At 33.3% G+C, this 26169-nt stretch overlaps 1 protein-coding gene across 2 annotated transcripts in view; it reads right to left on the bottom strand.

Annotated features, from left to right (window-relative positions):
• DCL3 (dicer-like 3) overlaps nt 1-26169 on the bottom strand; it is a 212235-nt gene that overhangs the window by 131862 nt on the left and 54204 nt on the right. The window contains exons 2-17 of one of the 2 annotated variants that reach the window (XM_089787425.1): nt 17864-18053; nt 17657-17770; nt 16403-16537; nt 16182-16251; nt 15636-15700; nt 15425-15556; nt 15143-15295; nt 13735-13873; nt 12942-13047; nt 12663-12852; nt 12393-12553; nt 5091-5315; nt 4690-4961; nt 3217-3494; nt 2613-3091; nt 2392-2492 (exon numbers count right to left, since the gene is read on the bottom strand). In XM_089787425.1, coding sequence (XP_089643551.1) covers nt 2392-2492; nt 2613-3091; nt 3217-3494; nt 4690-4961; nt 5091-5315; nt 12393-12553; nt 12663-12852; nt 12942-13047; nt 13735-13873; nt 15143-15295; nt 15425-15556; nt 15636-15700; nt 16182-16251; nt 16403-16537; nt 17657-17770; nt 17864-18053 — 2810 coding nt within the window. The remainder of the gene's footprint in view (nt 1-2391; nt 2493-2612; nt 3092-3216; nt 3495-4689; nt 4962-5090; nt 5316-12392; nt 12554-12662; nt 12853-12941; nt 13048-13734; nt 13874-15142; nt 15296-15424; nt 15557-15635; nt 15701-16181; nt 16252-16402; nt 16538-17656; nt 17771-17863; nt 18054-26169) is intronic. The other variant, XM_089787426.1, reaches the window with a different exon arrangement.

Here is a 26169-nt window from a genome sequence, read left to right as displayed (position 1 = left end):
CCAAAGCCTTGAGCAAAATAAAAGTGGATCATTTCTGAGGTACACTTGGTATGTTGTAATTACCAAGAAGAATCTCAGGATATTTTATTATTGTACAAATGAATTACTTAGTAATAAAAGTTATTTCTTATGAGCCCTGTGTACATCATGAGGAAGTGATGACTTATGAATGATTATCACTCGTATTTGAAGAATTTATTGAAAGGTGGCGATCTTACAATGACTTAATTTTCTTATTATGGTGGATATCTTACAATGTCTGTGCAGATCATGATAGATCATACTTTGCATGGTGAATGTTTATATGATAAGCATTATGAGAATGTGCGTGCACATACCTTATGAACATTTTGAGTACATGGTGATGTTTTGCAAATTGATGTTCATGAAACCATTACACAGAGTACTTGGTGAACTTATTGCAACTCAACATTCGGGAGGCTATTGCTCAAAGGCACCTAATGAATGTCAAATGAGTCAACATTCAAGAAACCAAAATGTCAAATGAGTTGACATCCATTTTTCAATATTACGCCAAGGTAATATGTTATTCACATTGTGTATGAATCTTGTTATCCTCCCTAGCTAAGAGGGAGTGTTAATGTTTTATAGTGTTAGTCGAAAAGAACATATTGTAAACTTAAAGACATTTATTTGAACAAATGTTATTTTTGATATCATAAATGTATATATTAATATATTTGTATTTAGTAAACTTATATTAATGTATATAATAATATTATCAATATAGTAAAACTAGGTTTAGTCTTTTCTTATTTAAACCTAAGGTGTCATATGCATCATTGTCTTCAGGCATGTTTAATGTTTACTTTATTTGTTTCTTTGCTCACATCATCGGGCTTATTCCTTCCCTCGGGACCCACTCACTTCTTTCAATATTGTTTGACTGGGCTTAGTTCCTTATCTCCATTTCCTGTCACGTGAGAAGTGACATGTCTATGAGCCTCTCCTTAACCTTGGACTCAGTGTGACTTTTGGGCAGATTTGTTAGGTCATGTGAAGGGTTGTACTCCTTCCCATGTTATAGATATAACTTTCGTACTTCTATCCAAGACATAAAAATATATATTATTCAGCTTTTGTCCCTTTCATATCGTGGTGTGCGAATATTCAGCCTTCTTCAATTATTTTGGTGGGCCAAATCATATACATAAACATATTCCCAAGTGTTACGATATGTATTTATATATTTAATCAATTGATTATATATCAATATATATATTTTAATTGTCCCATTTAAGTTTTAAGATATAGAAGGCAACTTGAGAATTTACTTGAAAATAAATCTAATTGAAATTTAACAGCCCCCATTTTTATGGAGGACCATACATGGATCAATCAAGTTGACCATGAATTAAAACTTGTCACTATGGGGGAGGAGGAGATACAAGCCTATGTAACTGCATAAGAATAGTTGTCCAAAATGCTTTTGCTACCTCTTCTATAGATAGAACAGATGTATCTCCTTTGATAAATGCAAAGAGGGGCAGGCTGTAATGGTTTCGATCTAATGTTGGGAGGAGTGGTTCTTCTCAACCTTAGTTTGATTTTTCAATGTATTTTTACCAATCAGACCAGAAGTTATCTTAGCAATTGCACTGTGTATTAGGTTCTGCCTTTTAGTTTGCATATTAATCTAATAAATAATATAAATATTATACTACAAATGCTTGTTGTATATGATTGGATCAATTGATTGTCAAATTTTGTATAGATTTCAGTATCTTTTACTTACTGTTTACATAAATGATAACTTACAACATCTTTTCACCGGTTTTCAGTTAATGCTTTGAATCTTTTGATAGCTGTCTTCCTAGCACCTCCAAAAACCATAGGTTTTTTTGTCCTTAGGAACCTAATCCTCGAATACTTGAAACTCAAAGAAACAATACTTTGACTGAATTTAATGCAGAAGCAGTTGAATGCATTTGGATAGAGTGGCTAGATGGAATGATGAGTGAAACAGAAATCAATAAGGTACAGAACAATTTGCGAGTCAACAAAAATGTGATTAAGAAACAAGAAGCTCAACAGTTTAAAGGAAGATAAAGATGAATGTAGGCAACTGAAGCCTAAAGATAGGGTGACTGAAATTTTGATGAGTTTGTAATAATCTCTATTTTAGCTCTCGCATTTGTTCTTACAACAATATCTATGAAAAAATACCTAGTCTTCCTAATATTTAGTTCAAAAACCATAACTTAGTGCTAATTGTGGACTGGCCAATTTTCATCCATATACAAACATATGTTCAAAGTTGAAGAACAGTTCAGAGTTTCTTGAGTTGGACCTATTTTTTATCATTGCTTACATTTTCTAGTAGTCATGTCAAAAAATAAATAAAGAATATCAACAATTAGAGTAGCAAACCTTTAGACTTTTCACCATATCGAGTGAGAAGATTATGAGGTCGATGAGTTTGTTTAACCTGCAGAAGTGGCTGTTTCAAGAAATTTAGCTTCTTGCCATACCTGCGAAATTCCCAGTGTTGTATTTGGTAAAATTTATCCAGAGTACAACAGTGGAGTTTTGCTTAAAGCTTGAAAGTAATTGAAGTTGAAATCAATAAAAAAACAAGTTCAGAGTTTTACTTTTTTTCAAAGTAGTCACTGTAGCTGTCATATTTTGTTGCATCAGGAAATGGGCTCTCAGCTGTCCTATCGTGAAGGATATTAGTAATGCAGTAAATCTTCCCAGTATGAAGAGTTACTATTGCCTTCTCTAACAAATCTGAATTCTCTGAATGCCCACTTGCCAGATGAATAATTTTCATGTTAGTTTCACTGACTTGCAATCTTCTCATATTAGCTCGGACAGATCTAGCAACATCAGCACATTGATGGATGCATTTCCAATCAATGTGGACTTCACTTTGAGAAACACAACTTTTCTCCAGTTCCAATGGCAAAATAAAATACATGTTTGAAGATACCCATATCCCTTCCAATATCATGTTTTCTAATATATTTCTCTTTGCAATAACTACATCATTTTTTTCCCTAGTTCGATGAACCAGTTTGTTGAATACCCCATTGAAAACTATTTCATGATAAGCCTTAGCATCCATGATCTGTTCTTGAAAAGATAAACATAAACCTATTTAATACAATGACCATATACAATTCAAATGCAAAACCATTAACATATAATGATGCACAATTTATGGGATTGTCTTCCTCATATAGCACTGCTTACCTGAGCTGAGTCCAAATACAATGTTCCACAAGGTATGAATCTCGATCTTACAACTCTCCCTGCTGTCAAATAAAGATCAATCTCTGCATTCGCAACATCATCATCTAATACTGCTCCAAGCAATAAAGCAAAATTTGAATATGCTCCTTTGTCATCCCCTTGTGAATTGAAAACTATCTTGTAGGCTTGCAATGTTACTCCATTGTGATTTTCTCCCCAATATCCAAATAAAGCTTTTGCTTTTGATGTTTTATGTAATTCCTTCCTTTTTGTTGTACCTTTAATAGGAAAAATCACATACAGTCAGTTAAAAACATAAAGTATTGGAGAAATAGTAACATAATTACATTACTATTGATCGTTTTACTTTCATAGAACCATTCCAATTTATAATGCTAAAATTAGGGGTTAGCAGAAATAAACATGGAACGCTTCAAAACTAAATCTCTATGTGCCTCTTATTTATCTTAGGATTTTGTTTATTAAAGAAAAACTGCAATCAGGTTTTCAAAACTAGCTTAAACGACACTTCTCTTAAATTCACTACAAACAAAGGATATTTCCAACAAGTATAACCTCATAGACCACAACAGCCCTTATTATACAAGAGAGGTGGCAAAGGTGGGCTCAGCACATAGGATGAAGAGCTGGAGGGAGAGGAACTTAATCAATGAAGAGCATTTACTGCTATACATGGTAAATGACAGACATAAAGTAATAATACAAATGGCAGAGTGTACCAACAGAGTAAAATTACTAAAATATATCTTTATTCGCTCATGAATTAATTACAGAAGAAGACCAGAGATGGTCTACCAAGGATTGCAATTCATCTGAATCTACCCTACTCCCTTCCTTGGCATTACACTATGTATTTAAAGGACCTGACAGTTGCCAAGATACACAACTGTCCTCCAACCGACACTTGCAACTACCCAAGAGTGAGAAGCAATGGATATTTAATAAATTGATGACAATTAATATATTGATGGATACACAATATTATCAAACCTAATGACAGGCATTGTACACTGACTACAAACAGCTCAACTAAAACTTTTAGACCATTGGACAAATTGAGATCAAAACTCTTGATCAGAATATAAAAGAACCTCATAGAACGAATTTTGACCAGATAAATATAAATTATAAAATAAGATAAATATAAAGGATAAAATAAGATATATCTATCAAGGTTCAGCCAAAAACCACGAAGTGTCAAAGTGACTGCCAAGTACATCAAAAAGGACCAGCCTGCAGCAGGGACACTAAGAAGATGTCATAAAAACAATGCGATAAATATTCTTTGAGAATAATTAATAACAAACTAGAGGAAGTGTCCTTAATACCAATCCTCCTATTTGATGGGCAAACATAATTGCAGATAGAATCATGAGTGTCTCAAAGAATATAGAAGTTCATCGAAGAAAAACAATAGTATCAAGTGGAACAAAATCTGTGTATTTTTCCTACCTGCACCTCTAGAACATTTGTTCTTTAAGTTTACTAATTCCTCCTCGGGTCCAGTTTCAATAGCAGGAATAAGATGCTCATCAAGGGCACCAACTTCGTGCAACCTTTTGCATGCCTCTAAGCATACAAATTGCTTTGCTTTCTGTTTGACACTAGGCTGACTCACAACCTCATGAAATGGAGCACTTGGTGGCAATCTCAAAATACAAATATGCAAATTATCCTTCCCCTCAAGAGCCTTAAAAGTAAATTCTGGTCGCGGTGAATAGTACCTGTCTTTTGACATAATATAAGCACACATCCAAAACTTGAAAGATGAAACATAATAAGCAATCAATACATTCCAGAAACAATGCTTAACCAGCTCAAAGTCGAGAGAAACAAAATAATAAAGCACTTACTGGTCACTAGGTAACTTAGCACAATATTTGTAAATTAAATCAATACTTGAGTCACAGTTAACAGTAGCTCCAGTTGATGAAACATTATAAGGAATCATCTTCTCATCGTCATCAATACTGAACTTTGGAGTGTAACAAAAATTGTCTCTATTCAAAGATGTATCTCTCATTGATTCCTCACTACTTATAATATCAAACAACAAATTTAATTGTGTCTGATTGTTCCTGCAAAATTGTAAGGTTACCAATCAGCATCATCATATTAATTAGATTACCATTTATATGTCAACCAGCTATCAGAGAATATAGATGCTATTGTTACTATATGAAAGAAAACCTAGATGAGATAATGATTCCAATTTTCCTGAATCATAGTTTGATCCAATAATATCTCAAATAACCAAGCAACCAATATCTGCATCTATTAGAATTACTTGCACTGAAGCAAGATTAAAAGGTTATATTTAAAATATAATCAAAGAACGGAAATGTAAACCCTTAAGTACAAAGCATCCATTGAAAAAGGAATTCTTACAATTAGCAGACAGTATTTATCACGGATCAAATCAGAGTATATCATTGGGTCATTGCCTTGACTCATGAATCCAAGTCAAAGGTAACCACAAAAAGGCCCAATGTCTCAATTTGTAGACCCAGCAGATACAGCACCTAGACTAGTGGTTCTCTACACATCAGCAGACTTATAAAACAAGAAATTTTCTTTATAATCATTTAAAAGCACGTAGCAATAACGACCTAAAAGGGCACCAAATACATAAATTATTCATTTCTCTGTTTTGACCCTTTTTTTCCTTGCTCGTTTGCTTTCAAACTATTTTCACTCTACTTGGTTTTCATTTTGTTTTTTTATGATTTTGCAATGAGCTGATAGGGTTAAATTAACAATTAATTTGTGAATAGAAATAGCTAGTGTAAGTCCTTGCAAGGAGCTGATAATCTAGGATTGAACATTTAATTTGTGCATAGCCGTAGCTAATATAAGGCCCTAGACTCGAGTTTCCAACTTCTAACTTCCAAAATCAAGAACTACTCAGTTGAATCCTGATAGCAATATCACAATTCCAGAATCAAGTCAAGCTAACTTGAAAATATTGGCTCTTTTCACATTCTTCTTCATATTTGTAACAGTTTTATAGTTCAAATTTCAGATATTCAATTTAGTACATTTTTTATTAAGAAAATTAAAAACAAAAGAGACAAAGGTAAAAAAATACAAGTTTAAACCATAGAATTTTTATTTTCCTTCATTTTGTCTTTTACTTTTTTCTTCAGTTTTAAAAATTATTCTTACATTGTAGTTAGTTTAATTGTTGGCATCTTTTGACTAACTACAATAAATTTAATCTCCATGATGTTTACAATTTTTAGTATGTCTGACTAACAAAGGAAAGACTCTAGTTGGAGTTTCTAAGAGGAAGCACTAATAGCCTAAAATACTACCTTACCGGTATATTTGGATACAATGTTTCAATCTGCTTGATGAAGAGTGTGACATTGTGAGAGAGCAACATAGTTTGAGTCCTCCATGGGAAAGAGACAGCATGGATTAAGGTAAAACAAACAAGTAGTTGTATTTTCCCCTTTTCCCATGTCTAGAAATGAAAATGGATCATGTTCTACAAGCATTGGTATATGGTTGATAAATTCAGAAGTTGGGTTCTGCCATGCACTCCAAGTTCCCAACTATCATTGGAAACAAGACAACCACACAGTAGCAAGGAATGCAAATGGTCAACTTTGGTGTTTTTGTCACATTGCTCTCAATGCATCAAGGTAACTTTTAAGCTTTTTAGTTTCTCTCATGTTTAGTATACTTTCGAAGAATATAACATGATGAAGACCGATGATATCATGTTTAGTATACTTTACAAGTAGTATATTGCTGAAGCGGTATGCATGGGCCCAAATCTGCATGCACTTTATGGCACGATATTGACCAATGGGAATGTAGCAATCTTTTGTATGATTTCATTCTATTGTTTTTTAGTTGATGTTCTGCGGTAAACCCCTGATCCATGGGTCCGCTTGGATGATTTAAAATAAAGGTAGAAGTTTATAGACCATTTTGGTATTCTCTATTTTGAATAAATTCTCTCCTTCTTGTTCCGTTGAATATTCTTTTTATATTTTATATTTTCTGTCTGTTCTATATTTTCTTCCTTATCGCTCTATACACCTCAAATCATGTTGATTTGTAATTGCTATTTAAAATGTATTTTTTCTTCTGATATCATCGGTCAAGGTAATTATGCTTTGACCATATTCGGCGGTAATGTTATGTCATTAGATAACAATCTTGTGTTATGTTGAATGATTTATTTCTTAGTGTTCGATACATGCATCGTAATATAATATCATCCTTTTACTCAAGTGGCAGTTAGTGACCAACTCTGCAGTCTTATAATATCACTTCACTCTCGATTCAATGGGTCTATGATAGATAGATAGATAAAATTTTAACGTCCACGAGGCCAAAAATAGCCTATGGGACAGCAAGACAACTCAAGCAGACTTAAGTAGCGCTGTTCGCCTCTTGTGTAGACTAATGATGAGCCCCCCCAATTGCTCAATGTACTCTTCGTTGAACAGGTTATGCCAAGAACTGTCACATATAGTATCCGCAAACTTATCCCTGCTATCCTTGTAGGCCTCACATTCTAGAATAAAGTGCTGTTCAGTTTCCACTTTCCCAGAATTGCAAAATCTGCAAATTCTCTCTTCCCAAGCCTCCTTTGGCCTCTTCCAACGCCCGGTCTCACAACGAAGTTGGTGAGAGTTGGTTCTCAGCTGAGCAATAAGAATTTTAGCTCTCCAAGAAATGTTGGCTCCTATGTACACTTTTTCGAGTTGATCACAAGTGGGGTTGAACTCATTTATATAATATAGTTTCTTCCTCCCAATCTCGCTTCCCCAATTTCTCTTGTAGAATTTCTCCATAACAAAGACCTTTATTTCTTTATTACTTGTGGGGCACATATTGAATAAGTCATGTGGGCATGTTTATAAAGGGAAGTCATGTTTAATAAGTGAATTTATATATCTATAGACCTTTTTTTTCCGGTGCTCTTCTATATCCACAACATGAACATTTATACATATTCCCTACCCAATGAAGGGTCAGAATGGATGGGTCATGACCTATACTGCGTTAATGCCGATGTTAGTCCTACGTGTCCGCTTTATGCATGTACGACTATCAATGTTAATTTGGGTTTAGAACTTTTATTAATGATACTAATTTATAATATAAATATTGTTTGTTTATTTAGTAATCAATACTAATTTATTTATTTGTAATATTTAATCAATATATTATTTAGTCATTTTACTTATATAATCTATAATGGAAGACTTATATCTATTTATCAAATAAATTATTATTGATAATCGAGATATCTAATAATCCTTTTATTCTTTCATTTATCCCTTAATTATTTTGAATGGATGATTTGATGCCAAGTCTCAATACTAGAGGGGGATATTACATACGGCTGCAGACGCTTTGGTAGAAGCACAATATGATCATATGTTTTGGACACCATGCACTGTCGACTCCTTGAACTTGGTGACGAAAGTAATTGGCAGCCACATTGAATGAGTGAAAGAAGTGTATGAGGGTGAGGAGATCCAAAAGTTTGTGACAAACCACCATATGTCACAAGCAATTTTCAGAACTTTCTATCGCTTGGAATTATTGAAGTTAAATTTTAAACTTTATCATCTTGTGTCATACTTCACATAATTGAATAAAATGTTGTTTGTGTTGTTCAAATATTTGAAATGTGTTATTAACTTAAAAATTAAACTAACATGGTAATCGGTTGTTAAAACAAGGTTTGCTTCACACACAATAGTCCTTAGACGACTTGTGAGAATGAAACAAGCATTGTCACAAATAGTTATTAACAATCAATGGGGTGGATGGAAGCAAGCCGATATAGCAAGGGCTAAAGATGTGAAGGATTTGATCTTGAGTGATGACTTTTGGAATAGGGTGGAATATGTATTGAAATTCATCAAGCCCATCATATCTATGCTTTGGTTTGCCGACACTTATGAGCTTTGTTTGGGGGGACATATATGATGTCATGGACTCCATGCTAGAGAGTGCAAATGGTAAGTTTAAATCTTTATACAAAACTTTATCCTTGTTTATTGAGAGATTTTGTTTTTTAGTTTTAATAAACACTACATCAAGATAACTTACATGAACATAATTTGACATCCCAGGTCATTTAGAGGACAGATCAGGATCCTGAGGAAACCTTCTACAAAAAGGTGGAGAAATTTGTTCTACAATGTTGGAACAAGGTGACTAAACCTCCTAGCATATGCACTTTCTCCTAGGTATTATAGTGGAGAGATACTTTCTATTCCTAGTAGAGTGGCACCATACAGAGATGTTGAGATTGCTAGTGGGTATAAGAAGGCATTTAGCAGGCTCTTTAGCAATCCTGAGGTGGCATTGAATGTTAGAAGAGAGTTTTCCGACTTTGTCTCAGGAAAAAAATGCAGATCCTGATGCAATCAATGACCAAAGTAGAATGGATGTCATTGGATGGTGGTAATTACATGGGCAAGGTTACATGTACATCCAACCTCTTGCCATTAAGATCCTATCACAAGTATTTAATTTTCTTTTTTGCCTCCTTTTTTTATGGTCACTTAGCTTGAAGAATTAGCACTATTAAATTCCTATTGTATTATAATTTACAATTTCTATTTTTTTAAAATTTTGTTGGTTGCCTCTCTAGGTTGTGAGCTCTTTTGCTGGTAAGTAGAATTGGAGTACATACTCCTTCATCCACTTAGTGAAGCATGACCGGTTGGGTTCCCAGAATGCAGAGGACTTGATATATATTCACAACTGATGCCTCCTGTCACACAAGGATCCAAGATATAAGAGGCCAGAGAAGTTGTGGAATGTATTACCCAAGACTGCTGACTTGGATATGACCGTCTAGGATCTAGCTAGAATTGCCTTGCTAAATGTTGAGAAGGAGGAGGATGTGACAGCATCTAGGGCTAGTGTAACTGGTTTGGGTTCCAATGATGAGAATGTAGATATAATTGGGGATGAAGCCATTGATCCCTCATTTTTTTTGATGACCCATTTGACCCTTGAAGGGCATTTCCATCTTTGATACTATGAGTCTATGATCATTGATAAACTAATAAACATTTGTCATTTATCATTATGTTTCAAACTTCATTATCAATGAATCTGATGAACTAGTTTATGTTTGGAAATTTCATTTTGCAATTTAGTAATTCAATGTATGAATTTCTTTACAATCATGAACATAGATTAATGAGAGTATTTAATGTTTATCTTTGACATTTGGCATTGATCAACGATCAAGTAACATTGATATATTCATACTATGAAATGACTTAGTTTTACAATTATGCACATTTCTCTTCTTCTTCTTCTTCTTATATATATATATATATATATATATATATATATATATATATATATATATATTACTCACGAACCCAAATGGGAAAAAAAAATTGCTCGAACCCACAAACCCAAACCCTGAACCCGGATCGGTTCCCAAACCCGAATAGGCAACTTAGGTATTTCCTCAACAAACCTAGGCTAAAAATAAGGACATCCCACAACATCATCCTTTCCTGCTGTCCCTCTCTTAGAAGGTTTGTGGAACAGTATATCTATTATGTTCTTGGATATGATATAAGTAGTCTTTTTAAAAATATATGCAAAACTGACTTATATATATAATATTAATGTACTTTATTGGCTTGGATACATTATGAATGCACCATACTGGGTTCAATAGTCTGCTATGACAGAGTACATAGTAACAGCAAGTTGTAATCTTGGAGAAACTATTGAGACATTTAGCAAAGGCCTTAAGATGGTCATACATAAATAGTGTATTTTTAAGGTAATGCTTAGAGAGTTTACCCTCCAAAAACTTAGAATTTTTCCTTGTAATCTTTACCAACAAAATCTAATATCTTGGGTCCATTGAAATTAAAATTTGCTGGTTCGGATTTGGGTTTGAAAATCGTTCAAATTTTTTTGGAGTTGGATTCAGATTTGATTTGAGTTCGGATTCAATTTGGGTTCATCTATACAAGAATGTATGTTTTTTAAATATAAATGTGTGTGTGTACATATATGCAGCAACAAACACCACTATGCTATATGAAAGCAACACAGCAAATCACACCACCATATCAACGTTTCAGTTCAAAAACAATAATGTAAACATTAATAATCAGCCATCATGATCAAATATCATCAAAAACTATCAAGCAAATCATCATCATTCTTCTGTTGCAAATTAGAAGCACAAAAATTATTGCTATAGGCCCGTTTAAGGCCAAGGTTATGATTTTTGCCGTATTGTAAGCTCCACATATTAATTATCATACTGGATGATTCAAAGAAAGCAGCTTTAATCAGACTGGATGAAGCCAAGAAAGAAGGTTCTGGATCCAGATTTAACCACAGTAAAGATCTCTTTAGCTTTTGTTCAATCCATATTTTTCTATTCATGTTAGCCTATGTGCACAAATTATAGTGTATTGCATACATTCCATAATAGATGTGTGGCACTTTTATACATTATGATTCTTCTCAAGTAGCATTTAATGCAATTTAAATATGATTAGTAACTTGAGTCTAATCATGTGCTTGAGTCTAATCCCAAGTCTAAATTTGGCATTAAAAACTTTTTGAAAAAGTAAATAAAAGGATGTTTTCCAACCAAATTCTCTGAAATTCTGTTCAGGTTCCTATGCTGGAAACCAAAGTTGCCCAAAAGTCATCTGAATTCTGTCAAGGTTCCTCTAAGAGAATTGCCAATAAAACTCGGTCTTTGTGGCAAGCTTTTGACATGATCTAACAAGGGCCAGACTTTTGAGAGAACTGAACCAGGAATTCCTAGGTCCAGGAGAGAATGTGGTGACTCAGCAAAAAAGTATAACATAACAAATTTAATTGAGACATGCAAGAGAAGGATCATTAGACAAAGACATAACTCAACATGCCAAAAAATTGCCATGTAAATAAGTTTGTTATTTGAATACAATTGGTATTCAAAATCAGTGAACTGCAGCCGTGAATAATCATTTCAAATAAAGCAAGGCAATGAAGAAGGCAAAAATAGAAAAATCAAACCCTTAGGAACAAGTATTCAAGCTTCACATATCCCTGTTAAAATTGATGACAGAAACCAAAGCATGGAAAAACAAGAATCTGACAATTCTCAATAGAGCTATCAAGGTATATATGGTTATAGTTACCTCTCAATAAGTACAACATATTCTGACTCAGGTTTGCGAGCTCGACCACGGGACTGAATGTAGCTGCGAACAGTATTTGGCAAATCAAATCGGATGATGCAGCTACAATCTTGGACATCAATGCCCTCTTCTGTAACATTGGTGGTGACCAACACATTTATCTGCATAAACATAATCATTAGACATTATTACATATCATCAGTTATTAAATAACTGAGTTTGTCCATGAGCATGTCATGTTGATACACGTAAGAAAATTTGTAAGCCAACCTTTCCCAAACAAAATTGATCAAGTGTGCTTTGCTGTTTGTGTCGACTCATTTCTAGCAAACCACTGCCACTGGCCAGATATTTGCTACTAATATTTAATAGACAATCAAGTTCATTGATCAAACTTGAGATAACAACAGCTGCTATCACTCTTTCAACAAATACAATGCAATGGATTTCATTTGATTTCCTGGATACCTCAGAAGTTCAGAACAGTCATTTTTTGCTTGAACAAAAAGAAACATAGAAATACTGTTTGGTTATGCCAGAGAATCCCACCTGTTTGATAAAAGGAATTGGATAAATATATATACTTTATGAGTCAGAAGACCTTCTCTAACCCCGCATAGATTGCCCTCTTGCATGCTGTAGAATTTCTCCATTCCTAGCAGCAGTATATCCAGGATGTTTATATAAATTCCTGAAGTTGGCTGTTTATTACTCATAAGTGATAACTATCAAAATGAACCTTGTATGAAATCAGAAAGACCCTAATTTCAACTGGTACCCAACATCTTCCCTATTATAAAGTTATTCTTTGAAATATACATTGGCCAATATCAAATATAGTAGGGAATTACTACACTACACTTGTGTAGGGAAAATACGTGAATACCTATAAGTTATAACCATCAACAACTGTACTTAGATGATTTTTTAATGCTCAACTGTTTTTAAATTGCAGAATTCCCAACGTGTTTATATCCAAGATGTTTATCTAAATTCCTGAACTTGGCTGTTTATTAATTATAACTACGAAAATGAAGCTTGTATGAAATCAGAAAACATCTATAATTTCAACTGGTCCCCAACATCTCCCCTATTTGAAAGTTATTCTTTCAAATACAAATTGGCCAATATCAAATATAATATGGAATTACTACACCACACTTAGTGTAGGGAAAATACATGAATTCCTATAACCATCAAAAACTGTACCTGGATGATTTTTTAATACTCAACTGTTTTAAAATTGCAGAATTCCCAACATTCTTTCTTTTATCTTAATTTTTTTACAGCACATTGTTTTTGGAACACAATTTAGGTGTATATATTTTATAAGAATACATACCATTTGGAAGAGACTGCTTCAAGGTCTGCAATGTCTCCTCTAGAAAATCATATTTTGTTCTTTTGATGCCATGTAACTCTTCAACCTCGATTTCATAATCGTTATTGGACTTGCATCTTTCTATAAATACTTGAACGGCCTTCAAAGACAAACAGTAAAACAAAAAATTGTAATTCAATATACAGAATGTGAATGATCATTTCCTCATAACCCTTGGAACACAGAGTGTACACCATTGTTTTTAAGTATTGAAAAGCTCAGCCATTGAAGCAAATGTAGAAAGAAAGCTTATTTTGCTGTCTTCATAAACCCTGTCTTGTAGCATGAGATTTCAGTTACTCACAGGACCATGCAAGCCTTTAGTTTTCCAGCAAAGAGAGAATGCATTTGTACATTACATTAAAATTTTACAATTGAATATCCCATTCCACATAATAAAAATATATGTTAGAAGTATCAGAAAGTTCAAATAAGATATATTGCTTTCATTAATAATGTTCTAACTTCTAACAACCCCATGTCATCAAAGGATTCAAAACTCGCTGCACAAGCATCCAAGTCCTAGATTATCGCCAGAATAAAATATAAATGCTTCTTGAAATAAAAATCATAAGAGCTGATTTCTCTAGTATACCATTTTTCTTCTCCAGCTACAATTTCCCCTTGACTGCCACATTCAATTTTCTGGCAATGCTTCTTTTCAGGTAGGATGTATTCATATACCTAAAAAATTTGATTCCATGTTCTTCAAATGATGTTTCTAGTGGCCTAGGATGTAAAGGTACAAAATCATTTGTTTTAGATCTCTAAGCTTTTGGAAAGCATCAATATCTGAACCATAGTCCAAAGGCTCAGCCAAACAACAAGGATCTTCATTAAAACATGGAACTTTAATAAAGGGCCCAATCCAATGCATGGAACCTATCAATGTCTGGTCATGGTCAGCCCATTCAATGCCTCTATATATCAAGGTTTATTTTTCAAAGTTGCTAAAGAACAGAAAGCTATGCACAGTTCATGCGGGAATTATGAAATGTAAAAATTTGATGTTTTGATGTCAAATAGTGTTTTTGCCACATGATCGGAGTTGCGAGGGACAATGTTGCCAGTTTGGTTTGCATCTCAAAAATGCTAAAAAGAAGTTAACAATTTGTATTTTCAAAATCGTGAGTTGTAACTCTGATCTTTTTGTTTCTTTGCTAATAATATATATGTCTTACCTTGCTGGCAATGTCAACATACAACTCTTTTCTGGCCAAAGACATAAACAAACACATAAATGTATATGAATACATTTGGATACATCTAACAGTGAATGTACTAAGAAAAATAATCCACTACTCTGATGTTAATTACAATTGGCATGAACGTCAAAATATTCTCTTAGTGGTGTAAGACTAGTCCATACCTTATATGCACAATACAAGCCGAGATTCTCTAGACAGTATTCAATGTTTCTGTGCATACTCTGAATTTCCTTCCTCAAGTTAAATATAAATTCTTCATAGTCCTTGAACTTGGACAGCAAAATGTTGTCTTTACTTTCTTGAAAATTTTCATACTGTTGGAAAATCAACACCTCCTCATTAATACTTCACTATTATATTTTATATACACCTAGTTAACTAATGAAACTTGAAAAATAAAACTAAATTCAAAATCAATGTGATAAAAGAAAAATAAATTCGACCTTCTGACAAAGCTTCATTAGCTTCACTTTCATGGTTTCATGGTTAAAAGCAGATGGATTATAGTATATTGCTTTGTGATTTGGAGTAGGAACAAATCTTTCTAGCTCCCTCCTATCCTCCAAGGCATACACCTGTTTCAACACATTAATGATGTTAAAGGCAATCAACAATTATTCCTTACCTTGAACAACATAGTTGATCCCAAAATACCTGTGAATCCAAAATGCCTTCTAGTTGAGCTATTTGATCCATGCAATCATGTCTTGAAGAGACACCTGATATGATTGCCATAATGATGCAAACTACATTTTAGTCTCATATGATTGTAGTGAAGCTATAAATTTATGGTGTAAATTTGTAGTAAATCTTTAAAAACAAAAACTACAAAATAACATTGACAAAACCACTGTCACGTCAGTTTTTCCTTCCTTCAAATTTTGGAACCAAGCTTGAGTGACAAGAACCATCCAAACTCAAAACTAAAACATAAAATATATATTAAATTGTTCAAAAGTCCAAGATTAGAAACAGAAGAAACAATTCGTGTGGCTCTTCAAGGTAGCCATAGACACAAGATAATGTTTTTGCATGCAAATAACTCTCGTATTATTTTCAAAGGCTAAAACAATCAAATAAGAATTTTATTTTGCATGCAATGGGTATCTTAACTTGAAGTTCTTAATTAGAAAAACCAAGGCATTGACAAAATATTCAAAAGAAAATAATGTTTATACCACTTCTGCAGACCATTCTAACCTTTTCTTATAACTGGTGATGCTGTCATTCCAAATATCTTTGGTTTATATTCCGATGTTTGATAAAACTCCTAAATAACAACAATAATATGTAATTGTTACTGTGATAAGTAAAGTGAAAATGAATCCTAAACTCAGAAATCATACTATAAATCTTTACAAGGTTCAATAAGTAAACAATCAATATCTGTGCATAAACAAAAGCAGAAGGATTACACTTACTTTCATTATTTTTGCATAAGGATGATTTCCCTGAGTATGATGGCATTCGTCAAAAATAATTAGCTTAACCATTTTTAATTGCAAGAAACCATGTCTCAAAATATCAAGAAGAATCTGAGGTGTCATTACAAGAACCTGCAATACAGTTTGTAAAATGAAAGGACATTTTAATCCCAATTAACTTTTTCCAAAAGACAAGTACCAAAAAACGCAAACAGTAAAAAAAGGATTGACAAATCAAATCAGAAACTATGACAAGAGAACCTATTAATGACAGAGAAACTTGAAAACCTAATACTAATATGTATGATGATGTTTTCCCAAAGTATCTTTTAATCGTCACTATGCAATCCAATTTGTAAAATCACAGGACATTTATCGGATTAGCTTGTTTTCAAAAGAAGAGAACCAAAAAAACACCAACAGTATTAAAAAGATTGACAAATCAAATCAGAGTCTATTGAGATGAAAACAACAGGAAAAGATAACCTATTAACAGCAAAGAAACCTGAAAACCTAATAATATTTTGCATAGCAGCAATTTCCCTGAGTATGATAGCATTCATCAAAAACTAATTAGCTTAACCATTTTTAGTTTGAAAAAAAACACGTCTCAGAAAATAAAAAAGAATAGGAGTCATGACAAGAACATGCAAAATAGTTTTTAAAATTGAAGAAGATGATTACATCTCAATTAATTTATTGTCAAAAGAAGAAAAACAGAAGTACACCAACAATGAAGTGCAATTGACAAATCAAATAGAAAACTATTGAGATGAAAACAACAGGAGAAGATAAGATAGCCTACTAAGGACAAAGAATTGTGTAACTTTATAGGCACTCACAAATATGAAAAAATTAGTAGTAACTTTGTAGGCAATCACTGCAAGACTTAAAAATTTAAAATCAATACTAAATGTTGAATATAAGGCTCACTAAGTCCATTAACTAGCCTTATGAACTTTCTCATAGGTGCAAGGGTCTTAAACTAAAGCCTAAATCCAAATCTCATAGCCTGCTAGAACTAAGAGTGATGACTTATTTTCTCAAGAAGTATGAACTGGGTGGCAAAAATGATAATAAAAAAGAAATCAAAGCCCATTCCATACAATTAATAAAAACCTTAATAAGCCTAAAGTGAGAATAACGTCAGAATCATGATGAATATAACAGCCTTCACTATCTTATTGCTGTGAAGGTAAAGAACTTTTATATGGTTGTCAACAAAGTTGTCCCATTAGTCAAATAAAGTACCTCATATTTGTTTATTTGATCATTCCAGTTTTCAGCACTCCATCCATCAACACCTTTGGCCCCATAGTATATTGCTACTTTCATAGCAATATTTGTTTCAATCACTTCATATTGCTGCAATGTGGATTGAAAACAATATCAGTCTTCATTTCTTTCTTTTCAAACAATTCAGACCTATATAAGGAAAGAATCATGATGGATGAGTACCTGGACAACCAACTGAACAGTGGGTGCAAGAAAAATTATAATCCCTTTTTCCCCATTTTCTTTTTGTGCTCTCATCTCATTACCGATTTCCTTTATAAGGAGGACAGAAATTAATGTCTTACCACATCCTGTTTCCAAATAAACAAGTATATTCTTTTCCAAGGCTTTTTGAAGTACTTCCAACTGATATCTGCAAACAACCATCTTACTTAGGCAACTTAACTGCATTAATCAACTTAAGATCCTAACTTTTGTTTTTTCAATTTGCTTACAGGAAATTATATATTCTTTTCATGTTTATTAAATTGAGCTCTGAAATTCTAAAATATAAAAACAATAACACAGAACAAAATCCTTGACAAAAGGACAATCTTCATTCTCCACAAAGGATGTAATCAAACAAGGCTGGGAGATGTTTTCAAGAATCTAAAGATATTGGCCATGCTTGCCTAGAATGAAGATTTCGACATTCCTGCCAATGGTCTAGCTTAAGATAGGCCATGCATGAGGAAAACTGAAATTGTGCAAACCAATAAATGGAAAGATTTTGAAATAGGAAATTCTAAACTAACAGTGAAGCCATTGAAAGGAGAATGCTCTAATCGAAAAATTGGGAGTACAATCCTAGATATTGTTGATTTCATCAATGACTCCTCCAAGGCCAAACTTGCACATATAAGGACTGGCAATAAGTTGGTAAATCCCCTTTCTATGGAGTGACCTGATGCTATTAGAACAGAGGAGTTTTCCAATGAAATCATTTAAGAATGTGGTGGAGAGCCCACTCTATGGATGCTCCCAATAGATGACAAGAGGCCTTACTTTGCAACATTTTTTGTGATACAATGATAGTCATGTGTCGCTTACTTGAGTATTTCTACCATTGACTGTAACATTTTCTCCAACAACATTTCAGATCATGCTCCATAATCCATCGTCCACTTGAGATAACAATAGATAAGAGACTTTATAGATGAATAGTAGACCTTGCTAGCTATAAAGAGAAAGGGATAAAGATTACTGTATTTCTTGGTTCTCAGGTCACCTTTGTCCCTTCCTCTTTTAATCTGTCATGGCATGCCATTCATCTTTCACTTCTCTCCTCTTGTTATCCTATCCTAATGATGGATCATAAGTGTGATTTGAAATATTAATGGAGAAAAAAATCATATATTGTCAATTCCAAAATTGTTCACACTAATAAGATGGAACGTGTAAATTCCATGTCTTTTAAAGCATGTGCCATACAACCACCTCCTACTCTTGCACTTATTAGCAAAACCAAGGTTCTTAAACCTTTCTATTCATAATTTGGCACATTCAACTATTTTCAAAAACACAATTGAGCGGAAAGAGACAATACTAAATGGATGAAAGCACAAGAACTAGATATGTTCTCACCCATATATGAGGCTCACTCTACCCAAGCTTACTTTTTCCTTCTCTCTATACTTAGAGAATAGAGTTGAAGCTGAACTAAGCTTAGGGCTTCAATTTGAAAAGAATAAATTTAGGCATTCTTATGCTAGGTGGAACATTTGACTCAGAATTTTTTGGATTTTATTCAAAAAAGATCATTTTGAGGTCCCTTGAGTCAAACTACAAGTAAATGTTATAATCTTTACTTGAATTAGAAAGGAGATTTATAGCCTAGTGGATGTCTATGATCTTTCAATATTTCAAGCTATTTTAGTTGGGTAAAATATTAGGTGGCTTTCAGTAGCCTCTAAGATTCAAAACATAGCTTCTTTTTGCTTCCTTTTTAGTTTATGTAATTGGGTTGAGTTTCGACTTGTAAAATGGCAAGTCCCATGAAACATGATGGTCCACACCAACATAAGAAAAGGATAAAACTCTTGAACTAAGAGAACATTGGACTACCAAGTGTAAGGTTGTTAAGAACATCAACATGATGGTCAAGAGGAAGCTCGACTTTCAAAGGCACTTGGCCCTACTGGCTCGATCAAAGTACATGACCAAGACATGTATGGCCCATGTGACTCCAAACCACCATTAGAGGTCATCCAAGTAGCTGATAATAATTCAAACAATACATTAGTAGCTCATGAGCATGAGCAATATTGAAAGTAGGGAATATGATGATTTTAAATAAAATCTAGAAGTTCACCAAAGGTGTGGCTAGACATGTGAATAAACAAGATAGGAAGATGAATGCAAATTATGAACAAGAACATATTGTAGCATGAGAAAAAAGACGAATTGGGTTTGAAAGGAATTTTGAAGGGTCTACAATTCGAGAAGCATGGTCTTATTCTTGTGTTAGTTTGTACAAGTGTTAGGTCCCAAAACTACAGTTCCACAACACTAGAACATTTTTGTCACACATTCATGGCCAAGGGTTTCTTCAAAAGGGTGAAACAAATGCACATCAATAGAGATGGTGAAAGGACTACAACAATAGTGGGTATCTCTATAGAAACTATTCAAATCAAACAAAAGTTATACCCAAATTGCATACTCAAACCTTATTTACATCACTTGGCCAAGCTATAATAACTACAAAGGTCGTTTTTTGCACACATAATTGTAGATAATAACAGTTTTTTATAGATATTGGCAAAGTATGGGCATTCTAAACATTTAACACTATTAGATTTCCACAATCTATAATAATGTTGTATAGTTTCTAGATTCGATTGTGTAAAAATTTTTTACCATCAACGTTTCAGATCACACTCTATGATCCATTGTAAATTTTCTGCAAATTCTGCAATAAATCAGACTGAGATAATACCTTCTTTATTGCTTGCTGAAGATGATCTTCTTTAGTTCAGACTTGAAGTGTTTATCAATAGTATAAATACTATTCTGGAAATGTTCTTACTCTACAATAATTCGTATAAGACAGTAACGTTGAGGAGTAGACTTTATTTTGTATTGTGTGTTCTCTATCCTCATACCTACCTTATATTTATATTGAACCCAAGAGGCATGTCCTTACAAAGGACATGACTCTTCTAGGTTGGCCTGAATAATATACACATAATTATCCCCCAAGATCAGCATCTATTAGAAGATAAAATTAGATAGCAAACAGAGTTTAACAACCATGCAAACTAGGCATTATTTAATGCTCTTAAATGAGATGCCGATAAGGTAATTAATAAAGGGTTATAAATAGGCAAATCCTACATGAGGATGTCCATGCTTTATCTGATCATGTATGATCTTCTGTTCAGATCAGTATGTTATCTAAGTTGCATAGAATTAACACTCCCTCTTAACTTGATAATCATACTAAGAGAACATATCTAGCAACATCAATCAAGATGAATAAGCATCGATTGATACTCTATATCTATTTGAATCTTCTAAGCACATGGTATCATAGAACACATGATACTATGTCATATTACCATCTTGTGATATGACTTATCACTCATACTAGTGATAACAGTATTGCATGGAATGCAACATACAAGATAAAATCCGAAGAATGATTAAATTTTTCATTTATCCAAGAGGTACTAGCAATCCTATCTCACAACATGATCCTGAGTTAAGATCTACCAGAACACAGGATGAAGTCTGGAGAATGATTAAATTCTTCCTTTATCCAAGTTGTGACTCATAGGCATAGAAATGTCTACATCACAAAATGATCTTGAACTCGTCTAGATCTGATAGTAGTTCTCTACTGTTCAGCACATTATCTAAGAGATTGTCATTTCTCATAATGTATTTTATACAAGTGTTCATTATCTCAGAGATTATCACCTCTTAAATAATGAGTTCAAATGGTGAAGCCCATAACAGTCAATAGCTTGACAATAATAATTTTAATTAAAAATTATTAATAATTAAAGAATACAAATGTATTACAATTCAACCATACCAAGTCTTTTCTTGAAGTGATCTATCTTCACTCGAGAGAGAGGTTTGGTAAGAATATTTGTTGTCTAATCTGCAGTACAAATGTATTCTAATTTCACAGTACTTCTATCTACCATATTTCTTACATAATAGTAAGGAATTTCAATATGCTTGGACCTATCATGAAAAATTGGATTCACAGAAAGCTTGATTGAACTCTAATTATTACAATGAATAATAGTAGGATTCATGGGTTGACCAAATAATCCCACAAGTAATTTTCTGAGCCAAATTGCTTCCCGAGAGGCCATTGTTGTGGCAATGTATCTAGCTTATGTGGAACTCTGTGCTACTGATGCCTGCTTTCTACATATCCAAGATATCATCGCTGAGCCTAAACTGAAACAACGTCCTAAAGTGTTTTTCCTATCAATAACACTTCTAGCCCAATTTGAGTCTATGTACCCATGTAAATCCAAGTCAACTTTCTCATACATGAGCCCAGGATTAAGAGTGCCTTGCAAGTATCTCAAGATGTGTTTGACTGCAACTAGGTGAATCTCCTTTGGCTCACACATAAATTGACTTGAGGCATTCACAGCATAGCAAATATCAGGTCTTGTATTTACCAAGTACATAAGGGACCCAATCATCTGTCTGTAAAGAGTAGAATCTATGGAAGGTGATTCTGCTATTGCTTCCTTAAGTTTATGTAGATTAGTCTCCATTGGAAAAGACATAGGCCGACAGTTCCACAATCCAAATCTCTTAAAGATGTCTAATGTATACTTTCCTTGATTAAGTATGACGTTGTCAGAATTTCGTCATACTTCTAGTCCTAGGAAGTAATGAAGGAGTCCTAAATCTTTCATTTCAAATTCTCTAATTAGATCTTTCTTGCATTGATCTATAAGATGATTATCACTTGTTATTAGTAAATCATCAACATACAGTATCAAAATTACTATATCATCTTTATCCCTTTTGTAATATATAGTTGGATCAGCTTCATTCTTAGAGAATCATAAACTGGAGACATACTTATCAATTCTTTCATACCAAGCCCTTGGAGCCTATTTAAGCCCACAGAGAGCTTTCTTGAGCTTGAAAACAAAGACTTTAAGGTTATGAGTTTCAAATCCTTCAGGTTGTTTCAAATATACTTCTTTTTTAATCTTTCCATTTAGAAATGTTGTTTTTACATCCATCTGATGCACTTTCCATCCCTTTGATACTACAATAGCTAGGACTTCTCTCACAGAGGTGTATCTCGCAACTACAACAAAGGTTTCTTCATCATCAACTCCTTCTAGAGAATCCCCTGGCTACGAATCTCACTTTATATTTTTCAATGCTACCGTTAGCAACATGCTTAATTTTAAATATCCATTTAGAAGAAACAACAGATTTTCCTTCAAGTCTTGGAACAATTTTCCAAACATCGTTCTTAATAATGGATTGATATTCTTGCATCATAGCATCCATCCAAGTTGTAAGTTTAATAGCATCTGAAACATTGGTAGGTTCTGATTTAGATAAATCGCTCATGTTTGCTGCATAACTAGAAAATCTTTTGGGTCTTTTGCTTTCTCTGAAGGTTCCAGATGGTGCAATGAAGTCTTGTGCTTCCTCTATAGTCTTAATAGCCCAAAGTGGTCTTTTCTTTGGATTTTGAGTTTCTTCAAGATTAAGATTTTCAATTTCTTCAATGTTCTCTCTTTGAAACTAAAATTTAGTATTTTCTTCGGAACTAGGTAAGAGAGAGGGATTTTCAGAACTTAGGGCTCTTTTGAATGCTAAATCTTCTTCAAATATTACATCCCTACTAAGTTCAATGTTTTTTGACCAAGTTTGAAAATCCTATATGCTTTAGATGTTTCACTATACCCGAAAAAAATACCTTTCCTCCCGGAGGGTTCTAACTTAGTTCTCTTTTCTTTTGGGACATGTATATAAACTATGCACCCAAATATCTTAAGATGGCTTATATTAGGTTTAACCTTAGAAAAGACTTCTTCAGGAGTTTTATCTCTAAGGTGGGAGTGAGGACTTCTGTTTTGAGTATAGATAGCATTACAAGAGGCTTCTAGCCAAAGATAATATTCTAAATTTTGATCAAATATCATAGCTCTTGTTGCTTCTATAATTGTTTTATTCTTCCTTTCTGCTACCCCATTTTCCTGTGGGTTATAAGGAACAGTATACTCCCTCTTAATTCCTGCTTCTTTACAAACTCTTTAAACAAATCTGAAGTATATTCCTCTACATTATAAGTCCTAAGAGTTTTAATTTTGTTGCCTGATAAGTTTTTAGCTAAGGTTTTGAATTTTTTGAATCTCTTAAGATTTCCTCTAATTCTTAACATTTGAAGAAGTAAATCTATGTTTTCCTAGAGAAGTCATCTATAAAAAGTATATAGTACCAAAATCTTCCAAGAGAAGGAGCAAACATAGGTCCACATAAATCTGAGTGGATTAATTCCAAGACATTGTTAGTTTTTCTAGTACTATCATCAAATGGACTTTTGGTATTCTTACCTAGAGTGCATCCTTTGCATATGCTTGAATGATCTTTATTCAACTTAGGTAAACCAGTTACTACCTTCTCCATATTTGATAAGGTTTTGAAATTTAGATGTCCTAACCTTGTGTGCCATATTTTGTTTATATCAGCAGCTTCATGAATTAAGGCTTGAATAGTTTGACTAGGTTTTGTATTTAATTCATACAAGAATCCCTTTCTTTGAGCAATCAACTTTGATTTCTTGAATGAAGAGTTCTTAGACTAGGTCATTATTTTACCGTCCATGAATGCAACATTATGTCCATCATCTTCAAGTGTTGTAACAGAAATTAAATTCGTCTTTATTCCGAGTACATAGAGTACTCTTTTGAGATGTAGAGCAATACTTGATTTTAGTTTCCAGGTGCAATTCCCAATTCCTTTGACTGAATGAGAAGAATTATCACTGATGATAACTTTGCCATCAACTTCTTCAGATATTGAATCTAGTACTTCTTTGTATCCTATAATGTGTCGAAATGATCCACTATCAATTACCCATGCTTTGCTTAATACTTCATTTGATAGTGCAAAATATAATACACAATTCTCAGGATCATAGTTTTCTTCTTTTCTGATAATGTTTGTACAATTTACTTGTTGCTTTGTATTCTTAGGGCAATTAGATCTATAGTGTCCAAATTTTTCACATTTGAAGCATTTTATTTTGGATAAGTCTTCCTTAGGTTTGTCATTTCTTTGATTACCCTTCTTCTTGAAGTGTTTTTTCTTACCTTTATAGGAATCCATGTTGAGAACATGAAGTTCTTCATCTTCAATTTTCAATTTTCCTCCCTTCTTAGGTTTCCTAGATTCTTCTTGCAAGCTATCTCCTTTAAGTCTATTAAAGTCTGGAAGATTGTCTCTAGCACTCACTCCTTATGAGAATGTTTCCCAAGAATCTAGTAACCCATCTATAGCCATAAGTGTTAGTTCCTTGTCTTCAATTATGGTCCCTATACTTGCAAGTTCATCTCTTAGACTAGCCACCCTTAGGAAGTATAAATTCATAGATTCTCCCTTCTTTATTTGTATATGATTCAATTGTCTTTTTAGTGCAAGGGTTCTAGTCGCATTGTTAACCTCATATGCATTTAGCAATGCATTCATCATATGAAATGTTGTTTGATGTTTCATGAGCATAGGTACTCTTTCATTTTTCACTCCATCTAACGTGATTTGCATGGCTTTCCTATTTCCTTTACTTCAAATAGTTTTCTGAGGATCAGTGTTAGGTTGCTTGGATTCTTTATCAACAAACTGTTTCACATCATTGTCTTTAAGAATCATCATAATTCTAAATTTCCAAGCAACGAAGTGTTCTTTCCCATCAAACCTGTCCTCGGGTTTAATTGTGCTCACCATTGAAGATAGAAGGATGTTGCTAGATATTTAAAATTTGATCATTTAATTTGTAGAGCCTAGGTTCGACTACCAGAGCTCTAATAACATGTAAATTTTCTGCAAGTTCTGCTATAAATCAAACTCAGATAATACCTTCTTTATTGCTTGCTGAAGATGATCTTCTTTAGTTCAGACTTGAAGTGTTTATCAATAGTATAAATACTATTCTGGAAATGTTCTTAATCTGCAATAATTCGTATAAGGCAGTAATGTAGAGGAGCAAACTTTATTTGTGTGTTCTTTATCCTCATACTTACCCTATATCTATATTGAACCCAAGAGGCGTGTCCGTACAAAGGACATGACTCTTCTAGGTCAGCCCTAACATAATTATCCTCCAAGATTGGCATCTATTAGAAGATCAATTATATAGCAAACAGAGTTTAACAACTATGCAAACTAAGCATTATTTAATGCTCCTAAATGAGATGTTGATAAGGTAATTAATAAAGGGTTATAAATAGGCAAATCCTACATGAGGATGTCCATGCTTTACCTAATCATGT

The sequence above is a fragment of the Cupressus sempervirens genome, chromosome 6, assembly GCF_028749045.1.
Source record: "Cupressus sempervirens isolate cs-2001-9-10 chromosome 6, ASM2874904v1, whole genome shotgun sequence".
NCBI lineage: Eukaryota > Viridiplantae > Streptophyta > Pinopsida > Cupressales > Cupressaceae > Cupressus > Cupressus sempervirens.
This window is presented reverse-complemented; position numbering and strand designations above follow the sequence as displayed.